At 37.0% G+C, this 27653-nt stretch overlaps 2 protein-coding genes across 7 annotated transcripts in view; one reads left to right on the forward strand and one right to left on the reverse strand.

The window, feature by feature from the left end:
• The window catches only part of PLPPR4 (phospholipid phosphatase related 4), a 29214-nt gene extending 1865 nt beyond the window's left edge, over positions 1–27349 (forward strand). The window contains exons 2-7 of the mRNA XM_052665547.1: positions 12208–12393; positions 14076–14205; positions 15887–16082; positions 20329–20386; positions 21605–21778; positions 23662–27349. Coding sequence (XP_052521507.1) covers positions 12208–12393; positions 14076–14205; positions 15887–16082; positions 20329–20386; positions 21605–21778; positions 23662–24999 — 2082 coding nt within the window. The 3' untranslated portion in view covers positions 25000–27349. The remainder of the gene's footprint in view (positions 1–12207; positions 12394–14075; positions 14206–15886; positions 16083–20328; positions 20387–21604; positions 21779–23661) is intronic.
• PLPPR5 (phospholipid phosphatase related 5) overlaps positions 1–27653 on the reverse strand; it is a 165129-nt gene that overhangs the window by 98239 nt on the left and 39237 nt on the right. Inside the window, exons 2-4 of one of the 6 annotated variants that reach the window (XM_052665583.1) lie at positions 22283–22463; positions 20707–20887; positions 11242–11328 (exon numbers count right to left, since the gene is read on the reverse strand). The exons of 1 other annotated variant lie outside the window; for it this stretch is intronic. In XM_052665583.1, the coding sequence (XP_052521543.1) occupies positions 11242–11328; positions 20707–20709 (90 nt within the window). In that variant the 5' untranslated portion in view covers positions 20710–20887; positions 22283–22463. Of the gene's footprint in view, positions 1–11241; positions 11329–20706; positions 21236–22282; positions 22464–27653 lie in introns of those variants that run through there. 4 more of the 6 variants (XM_052665584.1, XM_052665582.1, XM_052665588.1 and 1 more) reach the window with 4 other exon arrangements.

Consider the following 27653-nt stretch of genomic DNA (forward strand, 5'->3'; position numbering starts at 1 on the left):
GTCAAAAGCAGGGGAGATCAGTGCTGCAAAGCCTCTTCGGTGCCCTGCTGTTCTGAGAGGGAGTCAGAGTTCATGGTTAAGAGTGGGCTACTAATGAACTGCTAAGACTTCTATGTGACTCCTTCACAGGAACAGAGTCTAGAAGCTGCAGGAGCCCTTTTCCCTGAGAAGTGAGTTCTAGCTCTCAAACTGCAGATTTATGCCCCCTCTTGAGACAACGAACATTTAGGTATTCAATACAAATAAGAGCAACAATTAGGAGGGGAAAAAAACCTGCCATCCACCTGAGCCTATCCATTAACTAGGAAAATTTGAGCTATTGTTCCTCTCCCATTGCAGAGCAGGAGGACTTAAATCAATTTCCCACATTTTAGGTGACTATACAAATCATTTGAGTGAACTGGTGGCAGCAATTCAGATGGTACTTAAACAGTTTGTATTTCCTAGGTACACCTACCCTGAATTTACCCACATGCACACTAATTCCGATCAGACTGATGGCAATGCCTTCGTGGAGCCTCGCAGCAGAGGCAGATGCCATCACACAAGCAGCATCAGAAAAAGGAAAGGATGGCTTACATTCCTCTGTTGTGACTGGCTCAAGGAGAACCGAAGACTGAGTTATACTTCCATAAAGGGATTAAATAAAATATAATTTCACTGGCATTAGAAATTCCCAAGTGTAATTGACAGAGAGATTTGACTGATATTGCTATGTAATATAGATCTCCTTTGTAAGCAGGAGGTTATGATCCTACAAAGGCCAAACAAATAAAAACAAAACTTACCCAATTTGATTAATGCTTTCTCAATTTCAAAGCTTTTAATATTATGAATTGGAGTTGAAATTATGATGAGAAATGAGATTTTTAGCTCATTCCTCTAATTGCTATCATTTTTTCCCCCTCTGCCACCCACTCACTTCCATTTTGCGTGTTCCGTTCGTATCAAAGTCCCTCCTCACTACAAATTGCAGTGAATAAGCACAGAAAATTAAGTTTGCACCCTTGAACAAACAAACAAACAAAAAAATCAGTATTCTGTCTCCCATATAGCATCAGGACCTAGAAAATCTAGGCTAAAGAAATAATAACTTGTTTAGAAATTAAGTTACGATGTATTTGTAAAATACATAGTATTTTTCTCTCAAACACTATACAAAAGTTGAGAAAAAATTATGTTGCGACAAAGAAGAAATGAAAATTCCAAAGAAAATAGTATACGATCAAATGAAAGAGGAAAAATAACTATTAACTGATTTATTTCAGGCATGAGAGAGAAAAGAACAGGTAAAAGACAGGTTTTCTGCTTCAGAGGGATTTGATATTTAGAAATAGTGGCAAATACAGCTCTGACACTGAGGTCTTCCACCTCTTATGATCCTCATGAATAAATATGTATGAGACTAACAAATAAATGGAAGTGTTTAATGGCAGCAACTTTAATAACTGGAAAAAATGTAAGCAGTCCAATTGACAGTTAACTTTAAAAAAATTATTGGGCCCAATTTTCATTTCAGTCTACTTCAAAAATATCAAACCAGCAGATTTTAATACAGCAGATTTATAACTTAAAACCAATATGCCCTTTTTAAAATCAATGTTATCACTGGAGCTATTTCTCATTTACACAGAAATGCAAAAGGAGAATCAGACCAGAGCTTCACAAGGTTAGAAATGAAAAGGAAATAACAATTTGAAAGGAAGAGATGGAGCTTCAAAAAAATTTGGATGGATCATCTTCCAAAAAAAATCAGAGGCAAACAAATGAACATTATAAAATAAATCATAACACATTTTCAGTAACAATTTCAATTTCATGATTCATAAAAACTCAACAATTTACCCTATTGTACCATAATAATTCTTCAGAGGCATTTGAAAATGCTGGTAAGACTTCTGCTTAGCAGTACCTCTGATCCTGAGAGCTGAATAGTTTTATACTGCCTTGTGAATCTCAATTACCTGAGGCATGTGGTAATGAGCACTGCCAGGCAGCCTGGCCTGTTTTATTCCTAATTACGGTTGTGACATTTTAGGGTTCCATAGACTATGAGTTGTCTGAGCTTTGTTTCTATAGCTGGAAAAGTCAAAGCTTGCAATGAAAACTGAAAGTCCCTCTGGCTTGGTGGGATGTGTTAAGAAGTCCGCCCTTATGGGAGATACTGAAAATCAGTACTTCCTATAAAAAGTTTCACCCTGAAATTGTTTCTCTTCAGCAAAGAGTACATTGAGAGCAGGCTGTAAGTATATACACTTGCAGAAAAAAATCATAGAATCACCTATGTTATAGAAGACCTTCAAGGCCATCAAGTCCGACCACCAACCTGAACCTACCAAGTCCCATCACCAAACCAGACCCCTTCATGCCGTGTTTACACTTCTCTTGAATACTTCCAGAGATGGGAACTCCAACATTTTCCCAGGTGTCCTGTTCATCTCTTGATTAAATAGAAACGTCTCCCATCTCAATACAAATTTGGAAAATTTCCAGAGTTAAACAGTTTCTATTACTGAGAGAATAGCCATGATTTAGAGGCAGGAGAAATATATTCTTGGTGAAATAAAAAGACTTTTCACCTGTGCCCTCTCATTTCAAAAAATCCTGGTTTATACCCCTTAAGTCACAATGTATTTTGCCTTTGACTTCAGTGGCACTAGTGCATTACTGTGTGTCTCACATGTGGGAATGCTGAAGGACGTAATGTCCTGAGTGATCACTTAGGTTTTCTCAGTCCCCAGAGGGGATGGAATTTTTCCAACAGTGGCATGAGCAGAAAGAACAAGTATCTGTTATGACCATAGGAATCCAGCCTGCAAAACATAGGTCATCAACTTCCACTGAAATAAATACATGCAGGGAATACTCATTGTGTCTTAGCACCAAACACTTCCTCTCCTTCTGCTTCTAATATATACTGGCAGAGCTAGGTTTGAAATGTCAGATGTTTGTACACGTCAGAAGGTAGCCCTATGCCACCTCTCAGTCACATCTGAAGGGTTTTATGTAGCCTTTCAGCTATGCATGACCCACCACATTTAAATTATGCATTTTTTCACTTCAAAGTTGTGCACAGGTGTGACTGTACAAGATACAAAATCAGAGGAAGTGCAGTGATTAGAATAAGTGCATTGGGAGAGTGTGCTCTAGGACTAAATCTTCCTTCCTAAGAACGAAATGTTTGTATCTAGTGCAAGAATTAAATTATACTGCTGTTACTTGGAGGCCCATTTCTACCTAAGTAGGTTTTCTGCTATATTTGAATTAGTCTTAGGGGAAAAAACTCACACACAAACTGTAGAAAATGAAATTATCCCCATACTGTGGAAGTAGCACAATGCTTTACATGTATATTACTTTTTCTCTCAGAAAAGCCTACAATGTGCAAGGGAACGAGGAGGAGAAATACACTTAAGAGCCTGCTCATTGAGCTGACCTTGTGATGTGGCTGACTCACACAGGATAGACATTAGATTTGCACATAACATTGCATTGGAGACCAGCATCCCCAAAATACTAAGGGCCAGTCTGAGACTTGAGGAAGATGCTATTAAAAGCAACAGCCATTCACTTACTAAACTGTCAGTGATATATCCTCCCTATCACTTCCTTTTCTACAGAAGAGCTGTTCAGCTTGCATACTACTGGCTTTTAGCAGATGAGCAGAAAAGAGTGGCGTAAAGGAGGGGCCAGGGCTGTGCTAATATTGTCCTGGAAAAAAAAAATTAATAATGCCTCATGTTAGGTCTCCGTCTGTGTTTGGCTACTTGCTTTGCCAATGTAGAGTTTAAGTCATCCATGGTGGAAGAGAATCTCTTTTCTGTTCTTTTCAGTCCTCCATCATCCTCTGGATCTAATACCCAGTAGTAAAAGGAAGATTTAGTATGTTAGAAATCAGAGGAGATTCATTTTCCAAACAATTACATGTTCCAAAAATAGAAATATTTATGACCCTTTCTGTGATTTCCTTCTGTAATTGTTAAAAATCTGCAGCCAAAATTAAAAATTAAGTTACCAAAGAGCACAGGAGTGAGCCACTAGAGAAAGGTCGACACCCACAGAATTTATTTATTTTTGTATGAGAGCTGCTCTGAAAGTAATGGCTCCTATTTTATTATTTCCCACAATGTCAAAGGCAGATGGTGGTGGCATGGCAGCAGAGGCTGAACCTTTCTGCCAATATTCCATCACATTTTGCTGATGTGCAACAGATGGCAGTAGAGGGGCACTTGTGTCACCGCTATGAGGCTGAGTCAAAACAGCAGTCCATAGAGTGGCACCATGCCAATTCCTCATCAAAGAAAAAGTTCAAGATGCAGCCTTCAGTGGGTAAGATGATGTTCACTGTCTTTTGGGATAGGAAAGGGATGATCCTTCTGGATTGATTTCCTGGAACCCAGATAAACCATCAACTCTGACTGCTATATCACAATACTGACTAAGCTGAAGACTAGAACTTCCTGAAAAGGCCAGAGAAGACGACAACCCTTCTCTTGCAATACAAGAACACCAGAACCCATACCGGTTTCAAGACCACAGGGCACACTGCAAGACTTGGCTGGATTGTGCTATCACACACACCAGATAGTCTGGATCTGGTGCCTTCTGACTTGCTTCTGCTTGGGCCATTAAGAGATGGGCTTTGTGGGCAATATTTTCCTAGCAATGATGTCATCATAGCTGCTGTGAAACAGTGGGTCACCTCTGCTGGTGCAGATTTTTATGAGCACAACACCCAGGCTCTTGTTCACCACCAGTAAAAATGCACAACTTATGTTTAAAAATAGTGCTTCGTAGCTAAGAATTTACTCTATCAAATAGTGTTATTGTGCTCTTTCTATCTGTTGTAGTGGAAATAAATAGGCAGCATTACTTTCAGGGTGACCTGTGTATGTATGAAACAGTGTATTTTGGAGAATAGAATAAATTGTAACATTATGTAGGGATTGGCACCTTTAACTGCTAGATCTTTTTTCTTTTTGAATGAACTTTTAGCTGAAACTTAGTAGCACTTCAACCTGCAAAAAGCCACCTTTTCGGAATGTTGCTTTTCTTGTTTTTACTATAACTCCACAATAGCCACTATAAAAGAAGTCTCAAAATCAAGAGGGAGTGCAATATCTTAAATCTCACTGTGGTTACCCATTGATTATAACTAATAAATAATCATAAGTAATAATGAATCATCAACTATTTCTGAACTCTCGCTGAAGATGAATATGTTCATGGTATTTTTCACATGATGTAAAATTTCTAAGAGTTTGTTTCACATTTAAGTTCATATACTTAAGCTGAAATATTTTTAAAATTATTTTAGATTGAGAAATAAGCCCTTTTAGAATTACTATACATCAGTAATATACAGGGGAAAAATGTAAATTTTATCACTTATGTATCAACTTTATTTTTGGTCTTACGCTTTGCTGAGAGGTTTTCCATCAACATTTGGCAAAAGATAAAGAGATTTTAGGAGCTGCACAAGGATATCTGCTGTATTTCTAAAGCTACACTCTAATTTGGTAGTCACAGAACAATTCAATTAAACTCTAAAATCAATGATGGAAATAGGCATAATGTAATTTTCCAAAACGGTAATGATAATAGATTTCAATGGCACCTGGGATTCTAAGCTGTGAGTCAAAATTAAATCCAATAGAGTTAATATGGGAGAAGAAAGACCACATAATGTCTCCGCAATTAGTTTTCACAAAGCATAGACAATGTTTAGGTAAAAATCCTTCAGAGAAAAGGCAGTTCCTTACACCTAGCTTTGGACTACATGAAGTCTGCATCCAAAATCAAGTAGAAACTGAAGTTTAGACAAAAAAGCACAAAACAAAACACCCTTAATACACATGGAAATCTGAGCTTCTGAAAAGCTTGAATGTCTAATATTGCAAACATGAGTATACGAGAATTTTTTTAGAATGTAGCAAAAAAATCTACAAATCCGACTTTTAAGTTAAACAGATTCCCTGTTCTACACACATCCTGTGTTCTGTACCATCTCTAAGAAGTCCTCATGACATCCCAGTTTGCAATGCAGTTAAGCTTGTGCTTGGTCTTAACCCCAGCTCATCACAACAGTCTGACTAAGGGCACAGGTAGAGCACTAGTGAAGCTAAGCAGGAGCCACACTGGGGATCCTACAAAGGAGCCCATGGGTTCCAAAAAGCAAGAAAAAATGGCAGCATTTTGCCTAGTATTATTTTTCCTGCTTGTCATATTTCTGGAAGGTATTCAGACATGATAGTCATGACCTCAGTATTCATTCCTGACAGGATAAAAGAAACCTGTCCTTCTGTCTCAAGAAGCTCTCAGCAAAGTACAACAGGACAACAGCCACAGAGATTGAAAGCTGCAATCACTGTTGGCAGCTGGCTAAGAATAGACATACTTTGCCTCCTCCACCCCACCATAGCCCTCTCTTTGTCTCATCCATCTACTGTGCCTTATCATTTAGACCATGAAGTCCTTATCATGAGGACTGACATTTATAATACAGTTTAATAGAATCTCCCATAATTCCACAGCCTTGCAGTGAAAACAACGTAATTATTAAATAGACCATCATTCTTCCAAATGCTTTGTCTGCTATTGATTTAATGAGAAACCGGTGGCATTCATTAGTCATATCTCTGTGGCAATCCTCTGTGTATTTACTTGTTTGCCTAAATAGATTTCCTGATCACCTGATTGAAAGAATTCTTTGCCTGTTGTGGAAGAGTTGCAGAACAACCTAACAATGGAAGAATTCATTGGCCACCTGAGTCCAGAAGTTATTTCCAAATATATCCAAGTATCCTACCAAGTGCCCCTTAATGCACTCTGACATGTGTGATAGCCATACTGTCTTTATTCCACTTCTGGCTAATTGCGGCTTGGTTCCTCAGATCCTGCTGCTCTCTTTTCTGCCTGTCATACATAGTCAGGTAAAACAAATGAATTCCACAGCCTTTGTGCTTGCATCCTGCCTCACAAAGAATCACTTAATCATTCTGGTTATCACACTGCACCAAAACATCAGTATCTATCTATTAAAGCACAAGAGGCATCTCATTTTTTCCCAATTTGCTTGACTGAAATATAGCCCATGCTAATCATGTTTGTAACTTATATTCAAAATGTCTGCTGGTAGCCACTAACATAGTTTAATACAAGACAAGATCTGGATGTTCATGAAAAAAGGTAATACCTGTAATGCATTTAAGCAAGGCAAAAAAAGGTCATAAAGCTGCATCCCAGAGAGTTTGTTTAACCATCTGAATGTGTGATACTCCTTGGTTACACTCTCAGAAAAGCTCATGGATTTGAAGATATTCTCTTGAAGATACATACGGACTCTGCCTAGTTATGTGCTGGCAAAAGTGAAAATTAGATGTGTAACTACAAGCATGCAGTTTTAGGGAAAGAAAATTTGTAGAATCTACTAATTTTCATAGAGATTTAAATAATGTTTGTATCCAATTGCATATTCTTTTAATGTAGAGTAGAAATAGGGATGGGAGTAGAGGGTAATACCTATTTGCACCTTTTTTTGTTGTTGTTGTTTGAGCCTCTCTGTCTCAATTGTGTTATTTAGGATGCTTCAATATCTAATTCCCACTGACTTTTTATGACACTTGCAGAGAAAACCTGATTACAGTGAAGTATTGATCATTTGGGAATTCTCCAAGGGGAGGATTCAAAATCTCCTTCAATTAGAAATTAGAGCTTTGTAGAGACTCCATGGAATAGTAAAGATCCTATGTTTAACTCCACAGCAAACACTTCAATGTTTCCCTCAGAATGAGAGTGTGTTTGTCGGAAGGTCAGAGGCAAAACTGAATGCCCTAGATGCCTAGCTGACCAAAGGACAGCCTCATGCTATTCAGAGACAGATGTCCCATCCCTGGAGGCATTCAAGGCCAGGCTAGATGTGGCTCTAGGCAGCCTGGTCTAGTGACTGGCGACCCTGCCCATGGCAGGAGGGTTGAAACTAAATGATCATTATGGTCCTTGTCAACCCAGAGCATTCTATGATTCCATGATTCACTCCAATAAGAGGATTTCCCCACTAAGGCTTGGCCTCGTTTGCAAGATATCTATTATTATTCCTGCATTATAGAGAGTACAACATATAGAAGTACAGATGTAGGACAAGGAGTTGGGGCATATGTTGGTATTGGATATCTTGAAGGCTGCTAACAACTCCGCCAGCAGTCAGATAAAGAAGTGGAAACTGTTAAAACTAATTTAACAGTAACAAAGTGCAAAAACAATGTACACCATGTAAACCACGGGGATGTAATATGAACACACAGATCAAGAAGAGGAAAAGCAAGATGTGAAAGAATATTTGCAAACATAAAAATGAACCCAATTGCATCCTAGAGTAAGAAGAAATCATAAACATCATACTACATCTAGCAAGGCCTTTGGAATGCATTAGTATTAATGCTTAATAAAGCCTTTTAATTGTTGAAAAATTACAAAATGAAAAGGAGAAATACTACTTAAAAAAAGAAAAAACAACAACCAAAAATCTCCAAATCAGACTATTTTCAGTAGCAGTGTTGATTACTACGCTGATTACAGTCCTGACTCCCTCCCATGCTGAAGGGAATTTGGCCATTTGGGTCAAACTCTACATTCACAGATATATTTATTCATTTACACGCTAAACAAGGATCTTACCCCAACAGCCAATCAAGAAAGTAGGAGTATATATATGGAGTATATGTATGGGGAGCTTATTTTTCTGCTTAGGAATAGGAAAATTCCTGTTCCATTTTGTAATTAAAACAATACACATTATAACATCTTAATTATATTTGGCATTTTCAAGGTGTTGGGAGCTGAAGTCTGTAATTATGGAACTATTGCTGCCTTAAGGAGAACAGTCCATAAATATTCATACATTAAATAGCCACTTATACTGTTTTGTAGGTTTTAGAAATCTTCAATTTTCTCTGGCCTTTTTTTAAAATGAATTTTATATTAATAGTTTAAAGAAGATAGGAGGAAAAATTTCCTGTGGGATTTGACATACTGTATATAGCAAACTGACTATAGCCTATTCATTAGAATTGTAAGCAGCTGTGTTGGGGATTCATAGTCCCTTAGAGTTATTTCTTTTCTTTTAGAAGAGTGGTTAATTACCGTCAGAAACAATATAGGAGTCCTGTAGTGGAGCTGTAAGACAGTGAAATGGATTGTCACGATTCCTTAAATTTTGTAATTGACAATATGATTGCAGCTAACATACAGCAACTTAAAAAAAAAAAGTTGTCTGCATCTCATATTTCAGTGATTCACAATAAAATGTCACCTCAGATGCCATCTACTTATGATTGTTCAGTATTACTGCTTGAAACAGTTGCTTGCCTAAGAATACCATAACCAAAGCACAGATGGACTTATGGGTAAGTTAGGGTCCTGTTGCTCAGGAGAGGCTTTCCTTTTCTTGATGTCAGAATAAAGGAAGATTACTCGCTGAAGATGAAACTCTGAGTGCAAGGTGCTCCATGCATCTTCCTGCCCTGCATTTCTACCACAGGAAATTAACCTGTTGGGAAGCCTAGGTGAAGAGATATCAGAAGGGTACTGGACCTTTTTTCTCATTTTGGCCATTTAGCTCACTGGGACCCTGACTCTGGCCAAGCCATTTAGGTATGACTTTCAAATAGGTAATAATAAAAGACATCGCAAATACCGTAACAGTGCAATGCTGTGCAGAACTGAAATTGCTGTGTGCATGAATTCAAATGCTTTGCAGTCTCAATGTACAAGGAAGAACAAGAGAGACTGTGCCAGACCCCACACACCAGGGAAGTGTCCTTCTGTACAGGAGTCACCTTATCACAAATAATTGCACAGTCTCTGCACAGTTCCACAAAACAAACAAACAAAAAAAAATGAGAAGCACAAAGACTTTAGGGAGGTCCTCTTTTATCTCTGTACACCTGTATAATGACTAGAAACAGTCATGGTAACTAATCATGCAGGTCTGCTGTATAGTCAATAGGGACTACATCCAGCAGGAAGTGAGAATCAAGGAATTATTCATACAGCTAAAGAATCAGACATCTTCCTGTAATGAGTAGGAAGCAGAACTCAATTTAGTTACATTTTATATAATTATTCCAACATAACTGAAATAAATGTATGTCATGCTATATGACATGTATCCACATTATTATTATATATATTTCAACGTTATGTTTTGTGTATTTACTACGTTACACATTGTTACACATTGTATATATATATATTTTTTAATACAGTATTTCAGTGCACATATCACAGAGTTAGAGCATATCCCAGGTTCAAAGGGACCCACAAGGATCAACAAGACCAACTGTTAAGTATACCTATATATTAAGTATACATAAACTACTTATTGAAGCAAACTTATTAGACGCCTAGTCTTATTTTTTCAGTGTTCATAGCACTTAGCTTCACTTAGGGTGCCAATAAACATTCCCCTTCTATGCAATCACAGCTTCTCTACCTAGGTAAGATTACTATGGAATCAATGTGAGCCAAGATAATGCAGCAGACAAAATTTTATGTTTTTCACCTTCAGAAGATTCAGTTCAGAAGAACACTGTTGGCAATAGCAGAATCTGTTCACTTCAAACAGATCCTAAGGTGTACTAAAAAGTGTGTTTCAGAGAAATTTAGCAAGTATCCTTCTTTCCTAACCCAACAAAATCACATTTTATGTACAAAAAACTCTACATTTAGAAATCACAAGGTTTGAAAACCTGAAAATAGCTAAGGAATGCAAGAAATCATTGTCCCTCTGCCGTATACAGTTTACATTTTTAAAAGTTTTTTAAGTTTTTATTCATCATTTTTCCAGTACACATATTTATCCAGTTTTATCACTTTTTTTAATGTTAATATAGAATGGGATAAATGATACCAATTTTAATCAAGCAATTAATTTTAATTGTTTGTAAATACTGAAGACTGCAATGGTAATATAGTTTCATAATGCCTGAAATGATGTCAGGAGAGTTCATATTCCTTTCAATGTGAGGTGCTTGATGTAAAAGAGAAGTATTTTTTTCTCAAAATGTATGATGTAGCCTTATCTGATTGTTATTATTCTATCTGTCTTAGCAAATGTATTCAGTGGTTTCAAGCTTCTCCTTTTCAGCAGCAGTTAATAAAAAGGAAAAGTTAATGTGATAGCCAAAATAAAAATAAAAGAGGAAAGAAAGCAGACAGGCAGTTAACATTATCCATAGGTACCTTAATTATTACAGACACGAAAGGAGTCACTGAATTGCAGAGGAGGCACAGGTACTGGCTGCAACCTTGCCTTGTTGACTGAGAACTCTGGAAAATGATAAACAAACAAACCAAAATTCTGATCATTTATTCTGCATTCACTAATAGGATGCAGAGAAATCGCACATGCTACTAGTCACCCTTCCCACTGGCCATCCTAGGGAAGGGGCTGCCCTATCTACTCATCACCCAATGGCTTCAAAAGGTCTTTCTGCTATTGCTTCTCTTGTAAGAATTACTGGTTGCATCTGTGTTTTCAGAAGATAGTGGTAAGCTGGGGTAAATTTATCCCAGGAAAGCTAACTAAAGTCTTAATAAATTACTGTAAGCAACTGTGAAAGTTAAATTCACTGGTAGCTAGAGGATAAAAGAACTGTGAATACAGTCATCATATTCTACACAGACTGAATCTTATCAAAAGTAATTGCTTTTTGATGGAATTACAAAATGAATGTACCAAGGCAAAACACTCTATTATCTTGTATTTTTCTTTAAATTTTACTGTGAATCTTAATAAAAATTGGTTTGGGTATAAATACTGCCATATGTATGGCAACTAAATTACCAAAAAGGGTGAGGATGAACAGCAGAAAGCTGACACCTCACAGAGGAGATTGCACTACTGTACTTACTTTTAAAAACAAAATTAAATTTAAAGCCTGTCCATTAATGATTCATGGATGAAAACGCTGAATTATGTGGGCTGAAAATTGGAATGGGTATTTTAAATAGCTTGGTAGACAACAGAGTTACTTGATATCAACTGAACAGTATAATATCTCTAGAGAATTGATTATTTATAGAAGGTAAAACAAATATAGTAAGGAGCAGTGGGATGTAAACAGCAAACATGACAGTGATTTATTAAGAATGTTGTCTCTGCAAATACAATGCTATTCTATAATTTTTTGTTTTCTTCATTTCTAGTTGCCCATATTGGCATCTTCTGTTGTTAGCCTGTATTTTCTTGAACTTACTGATGTCTTCAAGCCAGTTCACTCTGGATTTAATTGCTACGACAAGAGTCTGAGTATGCCATATATTGAACCTACACAAGAAGCAGTTCCCTTTTTGATGTTGCTTAGTCTGGTTTTTGCTGGACCATCAATTACGGTAAGTTTGAGGTGCACCATTAGTTACTGAAGATTTTGAACAGGGTTCCAGATGGCATAAAGAAAGTAAGTGCTCTGTCTCCAGTTAGGCTGCAGGGTATCACCCAAACTAATTACTTTAGGATTTTAAATTCAGTTTTATCCTCCTATAGCAAAAGGAGATGCACAGCTCTTAGAGCATTCCCTGTAGCACTTCATTTACACTATCCTAACTGCAGGTACTAAGTTAAGAAAAAGCATCAACAGTTGAGTGAAAATAGTTATAATCATTCATTAATGCTGTACAATATTAATAACTGTTTACAGACAGAGTATCATAAGAAACTGATACAACACTTTAAAAGATCACTTTTTTTTTTTTTATTGGCAGCTTTAAGTTTACTGCACTGAACATATCACTTTTTTTAGAACTAGCTTTGCTCAGTAAGGTGTATCAGCCTTGTCTGTGAACTCAATTTCATTCTCCCAAACTGCACTGGGACACATCTGAATTGAGAGTTAGTTGTTAAGAGCAGACAGAAGGAGACTGGTTTAATGGCTCGTCCAAAGGGAGAAGATGATTTCAGCAGAACAGAAACTCTTGTCAGAATATGAGCAGCTTGGTGATACATTATTAATGAGTAGCAACTGCTTTTAACCAGGTCTGTACTGTAGCCCAAAAATAATACAGAAAATTACCACGTGTATTATTGGCATATGTCTTACAGCTTGTGGGATTTGAGAAATTTTCTATATGTATTCATAAAGCATAGGAAATGCCAGTGAGAGATCTTAGTGTGCAGAAACATGGATCATTACAATGTCAGACTCTTCTGAATTCAGATGCTTTAGCATTTAATTGTACTGTACGCCCTGTGCAAAGCCTACGTTACTTCTCATCTGCTGATAGACTATGACTTTTTCTCGTAGTGGTGAGAACTTCCCCCTCCATTTGAATATTTCAACACATCATTTTTTTCTGAATTCTAACAAGCCCCACACAGATTTTCAAGCTGCAATACTTAACAGGAAAACCAATAAAACCTGAGACTGAAAAACTATAAATAGATCCACATTTTCCAGCAAATAACACTTTGTTTTCACTTATATTCTTCTTATTTCTGTTTACAATTGCCTGTGTCTTAAGTCATGATCTCTTTTCAGAGCATAAGGACAGAATTTATTCTACTGCTGTGGACCTGGTTAAAATCCAAGCCAAATTAAATAATTATGGAAGATTAGGCTACCACATAATTAGAAGCTGACAGTAAATACTAGGCACGAAGCCAAAACTGATGGCTAAAACCACCTTAAGAAGAGTTAAGATATTGCTGTGGTTCTGGATCACGTGAAAGGCAAGAATTGCTGATCATTATGTTTTTACTGTAGAAGAATCCAATTTTTGCTGTGGATCAAGGCTCCAATTCCACTGAGAGCTTTACACAAACATATTAATAAAAGAAAAGGTCTCCTTTCAAAACTTTATGGTGCTTGGATTTAATGTCAGTGCCACTTTCACACAGGCTAAATTGCATTACTGAATGTTTACATATTGATACACAATATGTAAAATTCCTTTTCAAGGAATGTACGTGTCAGTGGAAAATATCAGTTGTGTCCGAGTAATTTTTCAGCCCTTTAAATTCTACTGCTGTCTTATGAGTAATTGCTACATCTAAATTAAGAGCTTCTTTGTCATTGCAGATAATGGTAGGAGAAGGAATTCTCTACTGTTGCCTGTCCAAAAGAAGAAATGGGATTGGAACAGAGGCCAATATTAATGCAGGAGGATGCAACTTCAATTCATTTCTTAGAAGAGCTGTCAGATTTGTTGGTGGGTTTCAAATGTTACTCACAAAGAAGAGCCTTCTGTGTACATTCAGTTTCCACCATGCAGATTTCCTTTTCTGAAACAGCCTTTCAGAACAGTTGCAGGGCTGTCACTGGCTTTGTTTTTTTTTTTTTTTTTTTTTTTGCCAGAAAACGTGAGAAGAAACTGTCAAGGGGAAGCAAGAAAGCAGCCCCGCACTCAGCAAAGTAGTATCTACGTTCTCCATTTTCCCTTTCCTCTTCTAGTCCACTGTCAGTCTTTCTAAAATAATTGTTTGCTTTTCCTTCTCTGCTCACTTTGCACTGCCTTCCTTTTAACGGTTTCAGTGCATAGTTTCCCCTGCCTGTCTTCAGTGTATCAAAAGGATTCAACCCAGCTGATACAGCATTCAGCATGACAGTAACAACCTGTTAGAACCTGTCAGTAGACCTGATATTCTTTTTCTGTTACATGCTTATCTACCTCTTGAAAAAGGGCTAGAATCTGGCAACATAATGATAGAGAGGGATGTGATGAATTGCATTATTTCTGTATTTAATAAAGTGGAGATTGAAAGGCTGGCTGAACTTTGCTCCACTCTCACAATTAAGTCCCTCTGCCAATGAATGGCTAAAGGAAAGGTTGTCTCTGTTCCAGAAAGTTTTCATCAGTGAGGGCAACATATGCAAAGACAGGCTGCAGGACAGCAGACTGAAAACTTCCTAGGTGGACTACATGTTAGGTGTCTACAGGCTGGCAAGCAGGAAGACAATGCTAGGAGAAGTTATATATATGGCCAATAAAGCAGATCCTGCTAAGAGCAGCAGTGAGCAGAGGGGGTTTTAGGTCGCAGCCATAAGAAGAGCTTCTCCAGTATGGCATCCTGTTCCATTACCAAAGAAAGCTCAAGGATGCTTTACTTTCATCTTTGATTCATACCCTGGATTTGTAGTTTATTTTTGGTAGAACAATTACTTCAGAATTCTTTTAGGTTTGAGATGAAAATTTGATATAAATACAAGTAGAGAAATAGAGGTAGATCCTTAGGGAAACAGCAATTAGAAAATGCTCAGTTAAAAAGTTGAATTAGCTGCTTTGTGAATTTGATATTATTAATCAGACAGGATCATAACATAGATCATTGACAAAGAAAAATTTTTGTAATTGTGGTGAGGACTTGGTACTCAAGAAATGTAACGTGTGAAAATACGCCAAAGTTATTGACAGCTGATGAGTCCCTAATAATAAAGAGAGATCAGGTTCTCAGAGCAGTGTTCTATAGGCAGTTGTGTTATTAAAACATAAAACGTTCCAATGGGCAGATCCAAGCACAGAATGAGCACATATGCTCCACTTAAATAGATGGTTGTACTACAGACAGTTAAAATTTGTTTTTTAAATAGAAGCAGCTCCAATATAGTTTAGTTTTGTGAAAAAAATATATTGGAGGATATCAGGTCATCAAAACTAAATATTAAGTATCCATAGGAAGAAAACAAGCATAAATAATCTTAATTTTTATATTAAAGAATTCATCTGAAATAAGATTCCATAAAGGAAACAGATCTTATGCTACAGTTGAATTCTTACAAGCCCAATTACAGGAGCCACAGATCTCTGTAAAATGTTGAGTGCATTTTAGACAATGACTCATTTAATTTATAAATACAATAAACTTAACAACCTTTATTGCTTTATTTCCTAGGTGTTCATGTGTTTGGTCTTTGTTCTACTGCTCTTGTTACTGATATTATACAGCTATCAACAGGATATCAAGCACCATATTTCCTGACCGTCTGCAAGCCTAACTATACATCCTTAAACGTATCCTGCTCAGAGAACTCATATGTTGTGGAAGATATATGCTCAGGAGCTGATGCTAATATTATCAACGCTGGAAGGTTGGTTCTATCTTTTTCTAGATAAAGTCTGTATGAGTTCTGCTTTTTGCTTTAAGTAATAAAGCAGAGAACATTAGCATTGTTTAGTGATGTTTAATTTTCTTTATGAAGACATTAGGCCAACTGTGGGCTTTGGAAATCTTTGTCAGATTCAGAAGCATGTTAAAAGTAGTTAATTATTTTCTTTCCTTCAAAGGAGAAATCACAAAGCGCTTCACTGAATACAATAGCAGTCTTGTCTTTTCCACACCAGTTTAAGCTCTTGTTAGTCATTTATATCACATTTCTTTGCATTTTTTTGCAGTCCTTCAAAATTTTTCCATATGGTGCTTTTTAAAAATGTCCTGCTCTCTAATAATATTACAGCAGAATTACAGAATGTTTGAAATGATGATGATTTCTATTACTGACTGAGATGCATAATTTTCTTGTGTATCCAATTAGCAGGCATGAAAGCAGTATTCTTTTCTTCTGTCCTGTCCACCTCACTAAAGCTTTGCAGTCTTTTGTGGTTCTCTGTGCAGGTCAAGATGCTAGTTTCTGTTTTAACTTTATGCCTTATAGCATTGCATTTTTGTCACATGGATATTATTAAAATGTTTTGTCTGTATCACCAAGGCATATCTTTCCTAGTTTATTTGCTTTTACAAGGGTTGTTTGGAAAGTAATGCTTCCTATTTTATTATTTTGGCCCATGACATCAGAGGCAAGTGTTAGCAGAGGTTGAACCTTCCCACCAATATTCCATTACATTTTTTTGCTGTGTGACAGATGGCAGCAGAAGGACAGTCTAACAAAGTGGTGTCTGACATGGAAGTGTGTATGAAGCAAAGGTGTGTTACTGAATCCCCCTATGCAGAAAAAAAATGGCACTCACAGACATTCACTGATGTGTGCTGAACATTTATGGACACTCTTATTGGATGTGAGCACAGCGAGTAGTGGATGGTGCATTTCAGAAGTGGTGACAATGGGTCATCTCCACTGGTACAGATTTTTCCAAGCCCAGCTTGCAGGCTCTTGTTCATTTCTGACAAAAACACATAGCTAACGGTAGTGATTATGTAGGGGGGAAAAAAAGTGTTTTGTAGCTGAGAATATATTCTATCAAATAGGGTTATGGAGTTCTTCATAACTGTTCCAGTTTCTATGGAAATAAATAGGAGGCACTACTTTCAGAGCAATCTATGTACATTGATTTCAGTGGTTGACATACTTCAGAACCATGAAATCACTCACTCTGTAAAGTATCTTACAGCAGATTTCCTAATCTGACTCTATTCACTGAAACAAGCCGATTTCACTAACGTTTAAAGATTCTCAATTATTTATTTGATCTTAAATATGTTTGGTCGGCTGAGGCTCGTACTCTGATTCACTTGCCATCTTTGTTATTTATGTATCTGGGCATGATTGTATCTTCATTTGGCTTAAATAATTTGGCCTTCACCTCTCTCCTGTAACCATCTGCTGCTACTGTGATACTGCCATTGAATCCGGATGTTTGCAAGCAATCTTTTGCAACTACACAGTTTCCCAGTGAAACTGCTGCACATTTACAGGTTGAATAGGAAGGAAAATTTTCTCAATTGCTCTCATTCATTTTGTTATCATCTCAAACACAATGCCCTGATTTGGCTGTCTGCAGCCATTCCAAAAACTCCAATCATATTTGTTTAAATATCACCACTTAAAACAAAACAAAACAAAACACACCAGTGAAATAGTTGTAGCAGATAAGATTAAGCAGTGGGTTTTTGTGTTACTATTTCTTAGGAAGACAACCATATACTAATAAGTCAAATTCACTCCTATCACAGAGAACATATTTGCTTAATACTCTGACACACCTGATCCCACCCTCGATTTCGCCTTACTAAAATTTTATTGTCATTTTCCTTTATCAAATTCTTGTTTTCATATAATTGTGACAACTTCAGCAAAGCAAACAGCAGTTGCTACTGGTTCAGTACTTCCTTCAGTCACCTAGTATGGGAGTTACAATATAACTTCTCTAGCTCAGGAGATTAATTTTACTTCAGCAATTTCAGTTTTTAAGGGACTTGTTCTTATGACATTTATAATGGCCTTCATTTTTAAATTTGTACATTCTAGAAATTTTGGCTCTAGAAATTCTTCTCTAGACTCCCTTATGAATTAATTTTCTGCAGTACCTTTTTTCTTTCATCCTTTTTCCTCTGTTAATCTTCAAAGAATTCTTTCAATCATTTCTATTCAGATCTCCAGTGAGATCTTTATCCTCTGTTGTTTCTGATGTTCTGACTCAGTATGACTCTCTAATCATTATTCCCCCCCCATGCATTCCTCATGCATGAGCACTCAGAGTGATATACTGTCTCATGAGCCCAGGGCATGTATTCTTTGAGATCTTTGTTCACCTCCTCAATAAAGAGCCAAGCAAAAAGCCTACATATTTTTAGCTTGAATTATTTTCATTTTAGATGAACAGATAGCAAATTGAAAAGAGCAAAAGCAGTGTCACCATTAGAAAGTACACAGAGTGCACATACTGTGCTAGCTCTAAAAGCATGTGAATAGAAAACAGAACAAACAGAAAACTGACTGTAGCATAGTGACGTATCTTACCAGCAAAATGCCATCAAATTTAGGCTAAGTTCTGAGTGGTACCAAACTTCATAGAATCAAACCTACAGAATAACTCCACAGAGACTGTAAGTAAATATATGCTTATACTAAAACCTGCACAGAGTAAAGGAGTTGATAGACATTATATGCACCTGTATTTTTTTCATATATTTACCCCCTTGCCCTCCCCTGAACCAGGGACACAAACTGAGAAAGGCTTGCTTAGGAGAAGAAAAAAATTGGTCTGTCTTTGTAAGTGAAAAAAAGAATCATACTGATTTTATCTTGGCCGGAGTCAAGGAGCTGCTGGAGCCATGAGCTCAAATTCAGGTCAGCAGTGTGGCATTCACACTGACCTACATTCACACATTTCATTACGAATGAATTATTTAGAACAGACAAAGCAGAATACATAAGAAATAAATTTAGAAACCAGAATCTGCTCCTTTGCAGAAAAACATCTAAGAGCAAAGGACTATATTTCAATCTCTGCTATTTTAACTTAGCTGCGGTGCTGCTAGAAAAAATGGATGCAGAAACATGCAGCCCAGCTAGATTCTCAAAAACCACCTTGAATGATTGTTGAAGCATTTATCCCAAGCTGAGCTTTCTATTTCAGCCTGTCTCAGGTGAAAGTGGCTCCTGTGACTGCAGGAAAGACATACTCTTCTTCACCAAAGCAGCCAGTATGTTACACATCCATGCCATTTAAAGAGAAAAATGTACAGCTGTAAACTGATACACATCTGAAGTACTCACTTCTAGAGCTCAGAATTTTTCAGGGCTTCCGCAAGCCGTGAACTAGATGTCTCTCATAGAATAGCTGTTACTGAATCCACACCCAGCTAAATTTTTGCCTCTGCTATGTAAAATCTCTTCTTTACATTCTCACCTTTTTTTTTTTTTTTTTTAATTTAATTTACTTTTAGCCAATTGGGTTTAGAAGAAAAGAAAGAAACGGGTTTAGAAGAAAAATAAGAAAAATAAGATTTTGCCTACTGCCACATAGTTTGGACAAATTTTCATTTACACTCTTGTTCTGTGCTTCAGAAAGGAACTTGTTAACATCTAAAAAGTCATTCCATGTTTTTGCGCTCTGTTAACTCCTACTGTGTTATGAAATGATAAAATTAAGAAAGAAAAAAAAAAAAAAAAGACCAAAAAGAGCAAATAAAGATGAAGGTAGGGACTGACTATCCAGGTTGTATACATAGCTGAGAAGTTCTTACATCAAAGTGTCAAAGTGAAGCCAGTAGGAGTAATCATAAGAACCAGGTTCACTCATTAAATATTTTGTATAATTAGAAACACGCATAAGAGTTATTATGGAAATTTATCTATAAAAACAAATTTAGAGAAATGTCCCTCTTAAAATCAAGCATCCAGTCTAGAGCTCATTCACACTCATAGTATACCTACCATGCTTAGCACACAAAAATAATTCCATGCTAAATATTAAGATTAGTTCTTTCTCCAGATGATAGAAAAGAAATCTTGAAAGTAAATATTAATGATTGATCATATATTGCCTAGGAAGTGCCAGCTGAAATTACTGTATCATCCAGTGTATTTTTTCAAGTGAACACTAGCACAGTATATTTGATCTTAGAAACATAATTTGAGTGTCCTTCCTTGGCAGAAAGTCATTCCCATCTCAACATGCCACCCTGGCAGCCTTTGCAGCAGTGTACATTTCGGTGAGTAATCAACTCTATTCATTTTCATTTAAATAAGACGAAAGTCAGAATGTAATTTGCTGCACATATTACAGTGATGTATTGCCTGGACATTCTGAACAGATATGAGTTTTTATCCTGTCAATTTAAAAGCAAAATGAAATTATCAGCAGCTAAAATAAAAGCAGTTCTATAAAGAATACAGAAAAGATGTGACTGCTTCACACTCTTTGTTAAGAAGCAACATTATCCATTGTACTATTAAAGTATTTAATGCCTCATGTTATTCACATATAAAATGCAATGCTTATTTATCTTATAAGGTGACGGTTTTAACTTACCATTCAAATCAGCCTTTACATGTTTTATCTTTCCTTTGCTGCTCTCTTCACTTGATTCATTGTTTTTAAACTTCAGGCATTAAGGCACAAACATTTTATGTGATCTAGTTTCATTTGACCTCCATAGAATTGCATCATTGATGAACAGGCACAACCACTCTCTGAGGCCTCAAAGATGCTACTGCAAAGCAAGGCAATAAAAACCAGTAATTAGCAGGAAATATTAGAACATGCTTCAGTGATTATAGCTGATTTCCCATATCTGACCATTGACATTTCTTCAGTATGGGGGCCCATATATGTATGAGTGATCACCTATTTGAAATTTAAAAAGAATTTTCCATCCTTCATGCTATAAAACCAGAGAGGGGTGGGAAAAACAACAGCAACTCACTAATCAAACTAAGTAATAGAAGTGCACGCATACCAGGAACTTGTCAGTACTTTTTCAGCCTGAGAAAGAGTGAAAATTTGAAGTATTTTTGCCTCCCTTTACCTCCCATTTTCACCCCCAGTTGAGAAATAGCTCTCTAAAGCATCTGATGATAAGTTATTGCTTTCATCTGGCTTCTATGTTTCTGACACAGGGACTGCTTAGTCACGTTTACATTTAGGTTCTGAGTGTGAAAATTATTTAGGCATAAAATCTTTATCCTAATTGACATCAATAAGCAACATTGCCTCTGCTTTCAGAAATCCATTCCTTGTGATTTCAGATCTTCCTATAGTAACTGAGTAGATTTTAACAAGGCTGCTAAACAAAATTAAACTGATTACCTTCAACATTAGTGTAACAGCGATTTAAGTGTCCAAGAAACATTTGATGTGAGAAATTCATATATCTTCTGAGGTAAATTTCAGTTTCTGTAACTGCTTCTTCATCTCTTTCTTTTTTAAGATGTACTTCAATTCTACATTAACAGACTCCTCAAAACTTCTGAAGCCACTTTTGGTCTTTGCTTTTATCATCTGTGGAATTATATGTGGTCTGACTCGAATCACTCAATATAAGAATCACCCAGTTGATGTTTACTGTGGCTTTCTCATTGGAGGAGGAATTGCTCTCTATTTGGTAAATACATAGATGTTGTTATATTTTAGAGAATAAAACATATGTAAACAATAAGGGTATTGGTATTTTAAATGAAAATATTTTGTCATGGTAATGTACCATAATTAAGAATATAATCCAAATGTGCTGAAGATGATGGTGTTCAGGGTAACCACTTCTAAGAAGAAACAGGGAAAAGCAAATACGTATTTCAATTCAAAGTGCCATGAGAATGCACCAAGTGGTATATAATAGTCTAGTACTACATGCAGAAACAACTCTAACATGATGCACTTTCTTTAAGATACATATTTTCTACTCCACACTTCAAAGCATAATACATGGAAAATACTGGATTAACCAGTACTTGCTGCCAGTGTGAGCTCACATCACATTAAAAAAAATGGTTTATTGTACAGCAACTCCACTGAGTGAACTACTAAACCTGAAGGAAATCAAAGATAATATCAACCTCTTGTGGTTCTTTAGAGCTTTTGGGGAAGTTTTGCAAGGGAAATAGGATACCTGAGTCAGGTTACTCCTTTGTACTTCATCTGTACGGTACTGAAACAGATGGAGCACTTCAGAAGGGTGTTGGAAAGATGCACATAAGATAGGCTTGTTTGTATCTGATTGGAGGAAATGTTGGATGCTTCTGCTTGCTGCTTGTAATACATCTCCAACATGATTGTGTCAATCCAGGTTCCTGTAAGCAATAAGGAACTTCTGCTGACAATGTAACAATGAATAAAATAGTCATAACAATCAGTGGGACGGCTTTTGGCCCCCAAGGAAGTCAACAATGAATTTTAGTATAATAATAAATTCATAATCTGTCCCCCTTTTCTCTGTGTTGTAATAATCTAAGGCACATGTAGGTCGCCTACAAAGGTTACCAGGGAAAAAAAAATGGATTTCACAGTGGCAACAATGACAGCAACCAAAGAAGATAATAAAAACCCACAAGTTACTAAGTCAGATTCTATGATTATGCTGTGAGCAGAAAGGCACTCTGTTGAGTATATAATTTCAAATTATTAAGCTGTTGCAGACTCTCATAAATGCAGTTGTTGTTCCCATGTTTGAAATCTACAAACAAGTGTGGTCTTTGTTAGGTCGTGCAATAACCACATGGGGAAGACAACACACATCTAAAAGGCACATTGTCTCGGAAACCCAGCGGTCAGTAAATCTGCACTTAAAACTAAACATCAATAAGAGGAAAGATAGGTGAAAATACAAATGACTCTAAAAAGGACATAACCTAAAAGACTGAGTCAGACATTTGAGCCTTTCATAGAACACTTTCTCAGTGGAATCTTTAAATGACAGCATTTTACAATAAATATATTGAATAAGAAAATGCTGTATACTTAAATCTTGTAACAGATATGCACAGCTTGGAATGCATTTGATTTAAAGCTGATAAACTGTTCTATCGTGTAGATATTGTACTACATGGTTATTATGCAGGAAAAGGGCACAATCACGGCACAACTTGAGCTGGAACAAGATTATTAAATCAGAGCAGACAGTATTGTAGATGTTAAATATCTTCACGCAGTAGACTACAAATATTTAGTTTTATATTTTCATAACAAAATATTCTTTCTTCAGCAGTATCTGTTGTTTTATAATAAGAAGAGCATTGGAGGCTAAATACTTTCCTTAAGTGTTTATAGGCAAGAAATATGTTCCCTTGTTATCCTACTAAGACCTCTACCTACCAGATTGAGAATATATAGAGAATTTAGAATATAAAGATAAGGATACACTTGGAAGGAACTCTCAGTTAAAGTGGTCTAATTCTATCACTCAATATTTAAGACAGAAGAATGTAGTTAAGATACCTAAAAATCTCTCTTTTTCATAACTACTTGTTAATGATTCTGTTCAAATATCAGGGCCTATATGCTGTGGGGAACTTCTTGCCGAGTGAGGAGAATGTGTTTCACCCAAATTTTCACAGAGAACCTCTAAGATCCTTGACAGACCTCAGTCAAGATGCCAATAGAATCCTGCCAGGTAAAAATGGTAGCAGCACTGATGGCATTGTCTCTCACCGTTCAGAAAGCATCCTTAATAGAAACCACAGAGATTCAGGTTCTCTGACTAACATCAAGAGAGCAAATGCTGATGTAGAAATCATAACACCACGAAGCCCAATGGGAAAGGAAAACATGGTAACTTTCAGCAACACTCTGCCAAGAGTCAACACACCATCCTTGGAAGATCCAGCAAGACGAAATGCAACAATTCATGCATCTATGGACTCTGCCCGCTCCAAACAGCTGCTTTCCCAGTGGAAGAATAAGAATGAAAGCCGTAAGCTGTCACTGCAAGTAATAGAGACTGAATCTGGCCAGTCACCACCAAGGGCTATAGAAATGAGGTCAAGCTCAGAGCCTTCCAGAGTGGGTGTAAATGGTGATCACCATGGTCCAAGTAGCCAATACCTGAAAATTCAACCTGGTAGTGTACCAGGTTGTAACAACTCCGGTCTTTCTGGTGGGCCAAGGGTCTCTATTCAGTCACGTCCTGGCTCTTCCCAGTTAGTACATATTCCTGAAGAGACTCAAGAGAATGTGAACACATCACCCAAAAGTAGTTCAGCTAGAGCTAAATGGCTGAAAGCTGCTGAGAAGAGCGTCGCATGTAGAAGCAACAGCCAGCCAAGAATCATGCAAGTAATAGCCATGTCTAAGCAGCAAGGAGTGCTTCAGGGCAGTCCAAAGAGTTCAGAGGGAAGCACAGTCACTTGTACAGGAGCCATCAGATACAAAACTTTGACAGACCATGAGCCAAGCAGCATTGTCAGAGTTGAGGCCCATCCCGAAAATAACAGACCTGTAATTCAGATGCCATCAGAAGGTGAAGGAAGTGGATCATGGAAATGGAAAGGACCCGAAAAAATCACCCTTCGTCAGACATATGAATTAAATGATCTCAACAGAGACTCTGAGAGTTGTGACTCCTTGAAAGACAGTTATGGGTCAGGTGACAGGAAAAGAAGCAATATAGATAACACCGAGCATCACCATCATGGTATCACTACAATAAGAGTCACACCAGTGGAAGGAAGTGAGATTGGCTCAGAGACCCTGTCCATTTCTTCTAGCAGGGACTCAACACTTCGAAGAAAAGGTAACATCATTTTAATCCCTGAACGAGGGAGCAGTCCAGAGAACACCAGAAACATCTTCTATAAAGGCACATCCCCCACACGGGCATACAAGGAATGAGAGGAGACATATCAGCTGGTCTGTACAACCACAAAGGAAACAAATCTTCACAGAGGTTCTGCCCTCTTTGTTTAGAGTTGATATTTACCTTTATGTGCCAAATGATTGACCGGCAGCGCAAAAGTTGCTGAACACTGCTGATGTGCAAAGTGCATGAGCCTATGGAAATCATGTAGTGGGGGAAAAGCACAACGCCAGAACCTAACTAATGTGAAACGTTTTCATACAACTTGCTTCTTCAGACTCAAAGCATTTATCTGAGGGCAATGTTAAAATAACAGTCTTGAACACAGACACTTTAATTCCTGAATGTGCCAACTTTTTTTTTATTTATATTTGTGTCCAAAATCGACTGAATTTTTCATAGCAAATGCTGTATCAGTGGTATATATTCACCTTTGCAGAATTTGCACCACGTCTTTAATACAGGATGGTGCTGATAACTTTACATGTTTTGAAAATTTGCATACTTATTAGACTCTACAAACACATGACATATTGATGTGCAGTTACTTTAAAAATAATATTGCTAATATTATGATGATGCTGGCTGCATTCATTTAGCGTAAGAAATATTTACAGCTTTGTTATAGTGGATCTGTCACATTCAAAGATTGCAAAGGTTTTGTGTAGTTCTTTAAGATGTCTACTGCAACAAAAAATGTGTAGGTGACGTTCCATTAGAATGGAATAACTATCTATTTTGAATAGTTTTGCTGCTACTGCTCAACTTTTATTTAAGAACAGGTGCTACTAATGAAGACGCTGCTTGTTAGTGGGCTAACTTGTAGAACTGTTTTAAATTATGTTTTTAAGGGGTCTTTTAAAGTGCTACAAGTAATTAAGATCTTGCATTTTTAAACTTCCAAACAACCCTGTCCATTGCTCTGTTAGTTTTTAACTTTGTAATGTTTGACACCTACAACTGCAAAATGTGAAAGGTGAGCCATGAGAAAATAAAAACAAACCGCTGGTTTCCTGATCAGCTTCAAAGGAGACAGTATATACTGTCATAGCCCACAATTAAAAGCAGTCATTTAGCTTACTTGCTTAGCATGCCACAAGAACAATCACAAGTTTGACCCCAGTCACCATTTAGGAAATTAGTGCTTTGCTTTAAATAATGGAATGCCTTGGTATTGCAGAATCACTAAACGAGTGTTGCATTCTGACACTACTTCTGTTCACTTTCCTTAAGACACCCTCCAGAACCTTGTTAGGGACTATATTCTTTCCCTCACCACTGCCACTTAAGAACATGGAGGGTCTCTGCACCTGAGAGAACACAAATTACTTTAATAAATTAAACTTCAGATGTAATAAAAGAAAGCTTGTTTGCTAAAGCCCTCCATTGCCAAAACTTGTTAAACTGATGAACTTTGAAAGGAATGCACATAGCACATCTTGGGCATACTAGAAGAAAAGCTTCATTCAACGTCTTGGACTTAAAGAACAAACCCAATTACCCATGGAGGAAGCCATGGGTAATGCTCATGCAGTGTAGCTCCTCGTTCTTCTGAAGAGCTAATAACAGACATCTACTCGCTCCCCCACCAAGAAGGGTGGAAATGAATTTGAAGTCCCCTTACTGAATAAGCTACTGCTTAAATCAGGTAAATCAGGTCTTTATCTGACTTATTTATTTTTTCTAAGTCATCTTCTTATTCGGGGTATGAGATAACCAGATACATATGATACGGCATAGTCAGAACTTGTCTACAAACCATACCCCACAGATCTTTGAGGAAAAGCCCACCCTGCCTGCTTCAGCCAAGCAGAAGAAAGAATCATCCCATTGCAGGAAGATAAATAGCACAACACACACAGACCAAAAAATAACAACAAAAAACTAATCACAATCAAATTCCAAATCTGACTCTAGGCCTAACTAATTATATAAATAGGAGGGTGATGTGTGCTAATCTGCACAGAAGAATGAATTTGTAGTGGATGTAAAGCTTTACGTACCTTACGGTTACACAGGTGCTCCAGGCTTAGCTATCAGCCGCCCTATCAATGCTTCCCCCACCTGCCCATCACTTAGTGCTGTGAAGAATGCTGGCCCTTAAGGAAATGACCACAATTTTGCTACTAGTGAAGACAAAGATCCCATCATGCATGTGATGATTAGGGGGAAACGTTCTGCAGGTTACATGTAAGGGGATAACAGGTTGGGTTCCAGGGTACTTTGTATGTTGAAGGCATGCTTTAAGGCATGATAACTGGGAAATATAATCACAGATGCCAGGGATACAAAAAAAAGCAATTTTTTTAGAAATGCATTCTCAGATTCTAGAACTTACAAATCAGGATTTTGTTGGTGGTGGTGTTTTGTTTTGTTTTTTTCTTTTTAAAATAAAGTACCTTTATTCCTTGGTATTTAATACCAAATTTTGTATGAGGGTCCTAGGAATTATGAACACTTGGATTGCAATGAAAAAAAAAAAACCTTTGGATTTAGTTTAGTCTGAGTACGTGATAAAGCACGTAAAATTAGCTTTAAAGGAATAGGTAAGACACAATCACTGTTGGCCTATGAAAGCAGGGAAATAATATGCAATCATGTTTTAGTTTGTGAGTGCAAGGCAAAAGAACATGAGTAGATGAGCCTGAAAATAATGGAAAATTAAAATAGAGAATAATGGCAATAAAGC

This window comes from Tympanuchus pallidicinctus, unplaced genomic scaffold (assembly GCF_026119805.1).
Source record: "Tympanuchus pallidicinctus isolate F22 unplaced genomic scaffold, pur_lepc_1.0 scaffold7, whole genome shotgun sequence".
Classification (NCBI taxonomy): domain Eukaryota; kingdom Metazoa; phylum Chordata; class Aves; order Galliformes; family Phasianidae; genus Tympanuchus; species Tympanuchus pallidicinctus.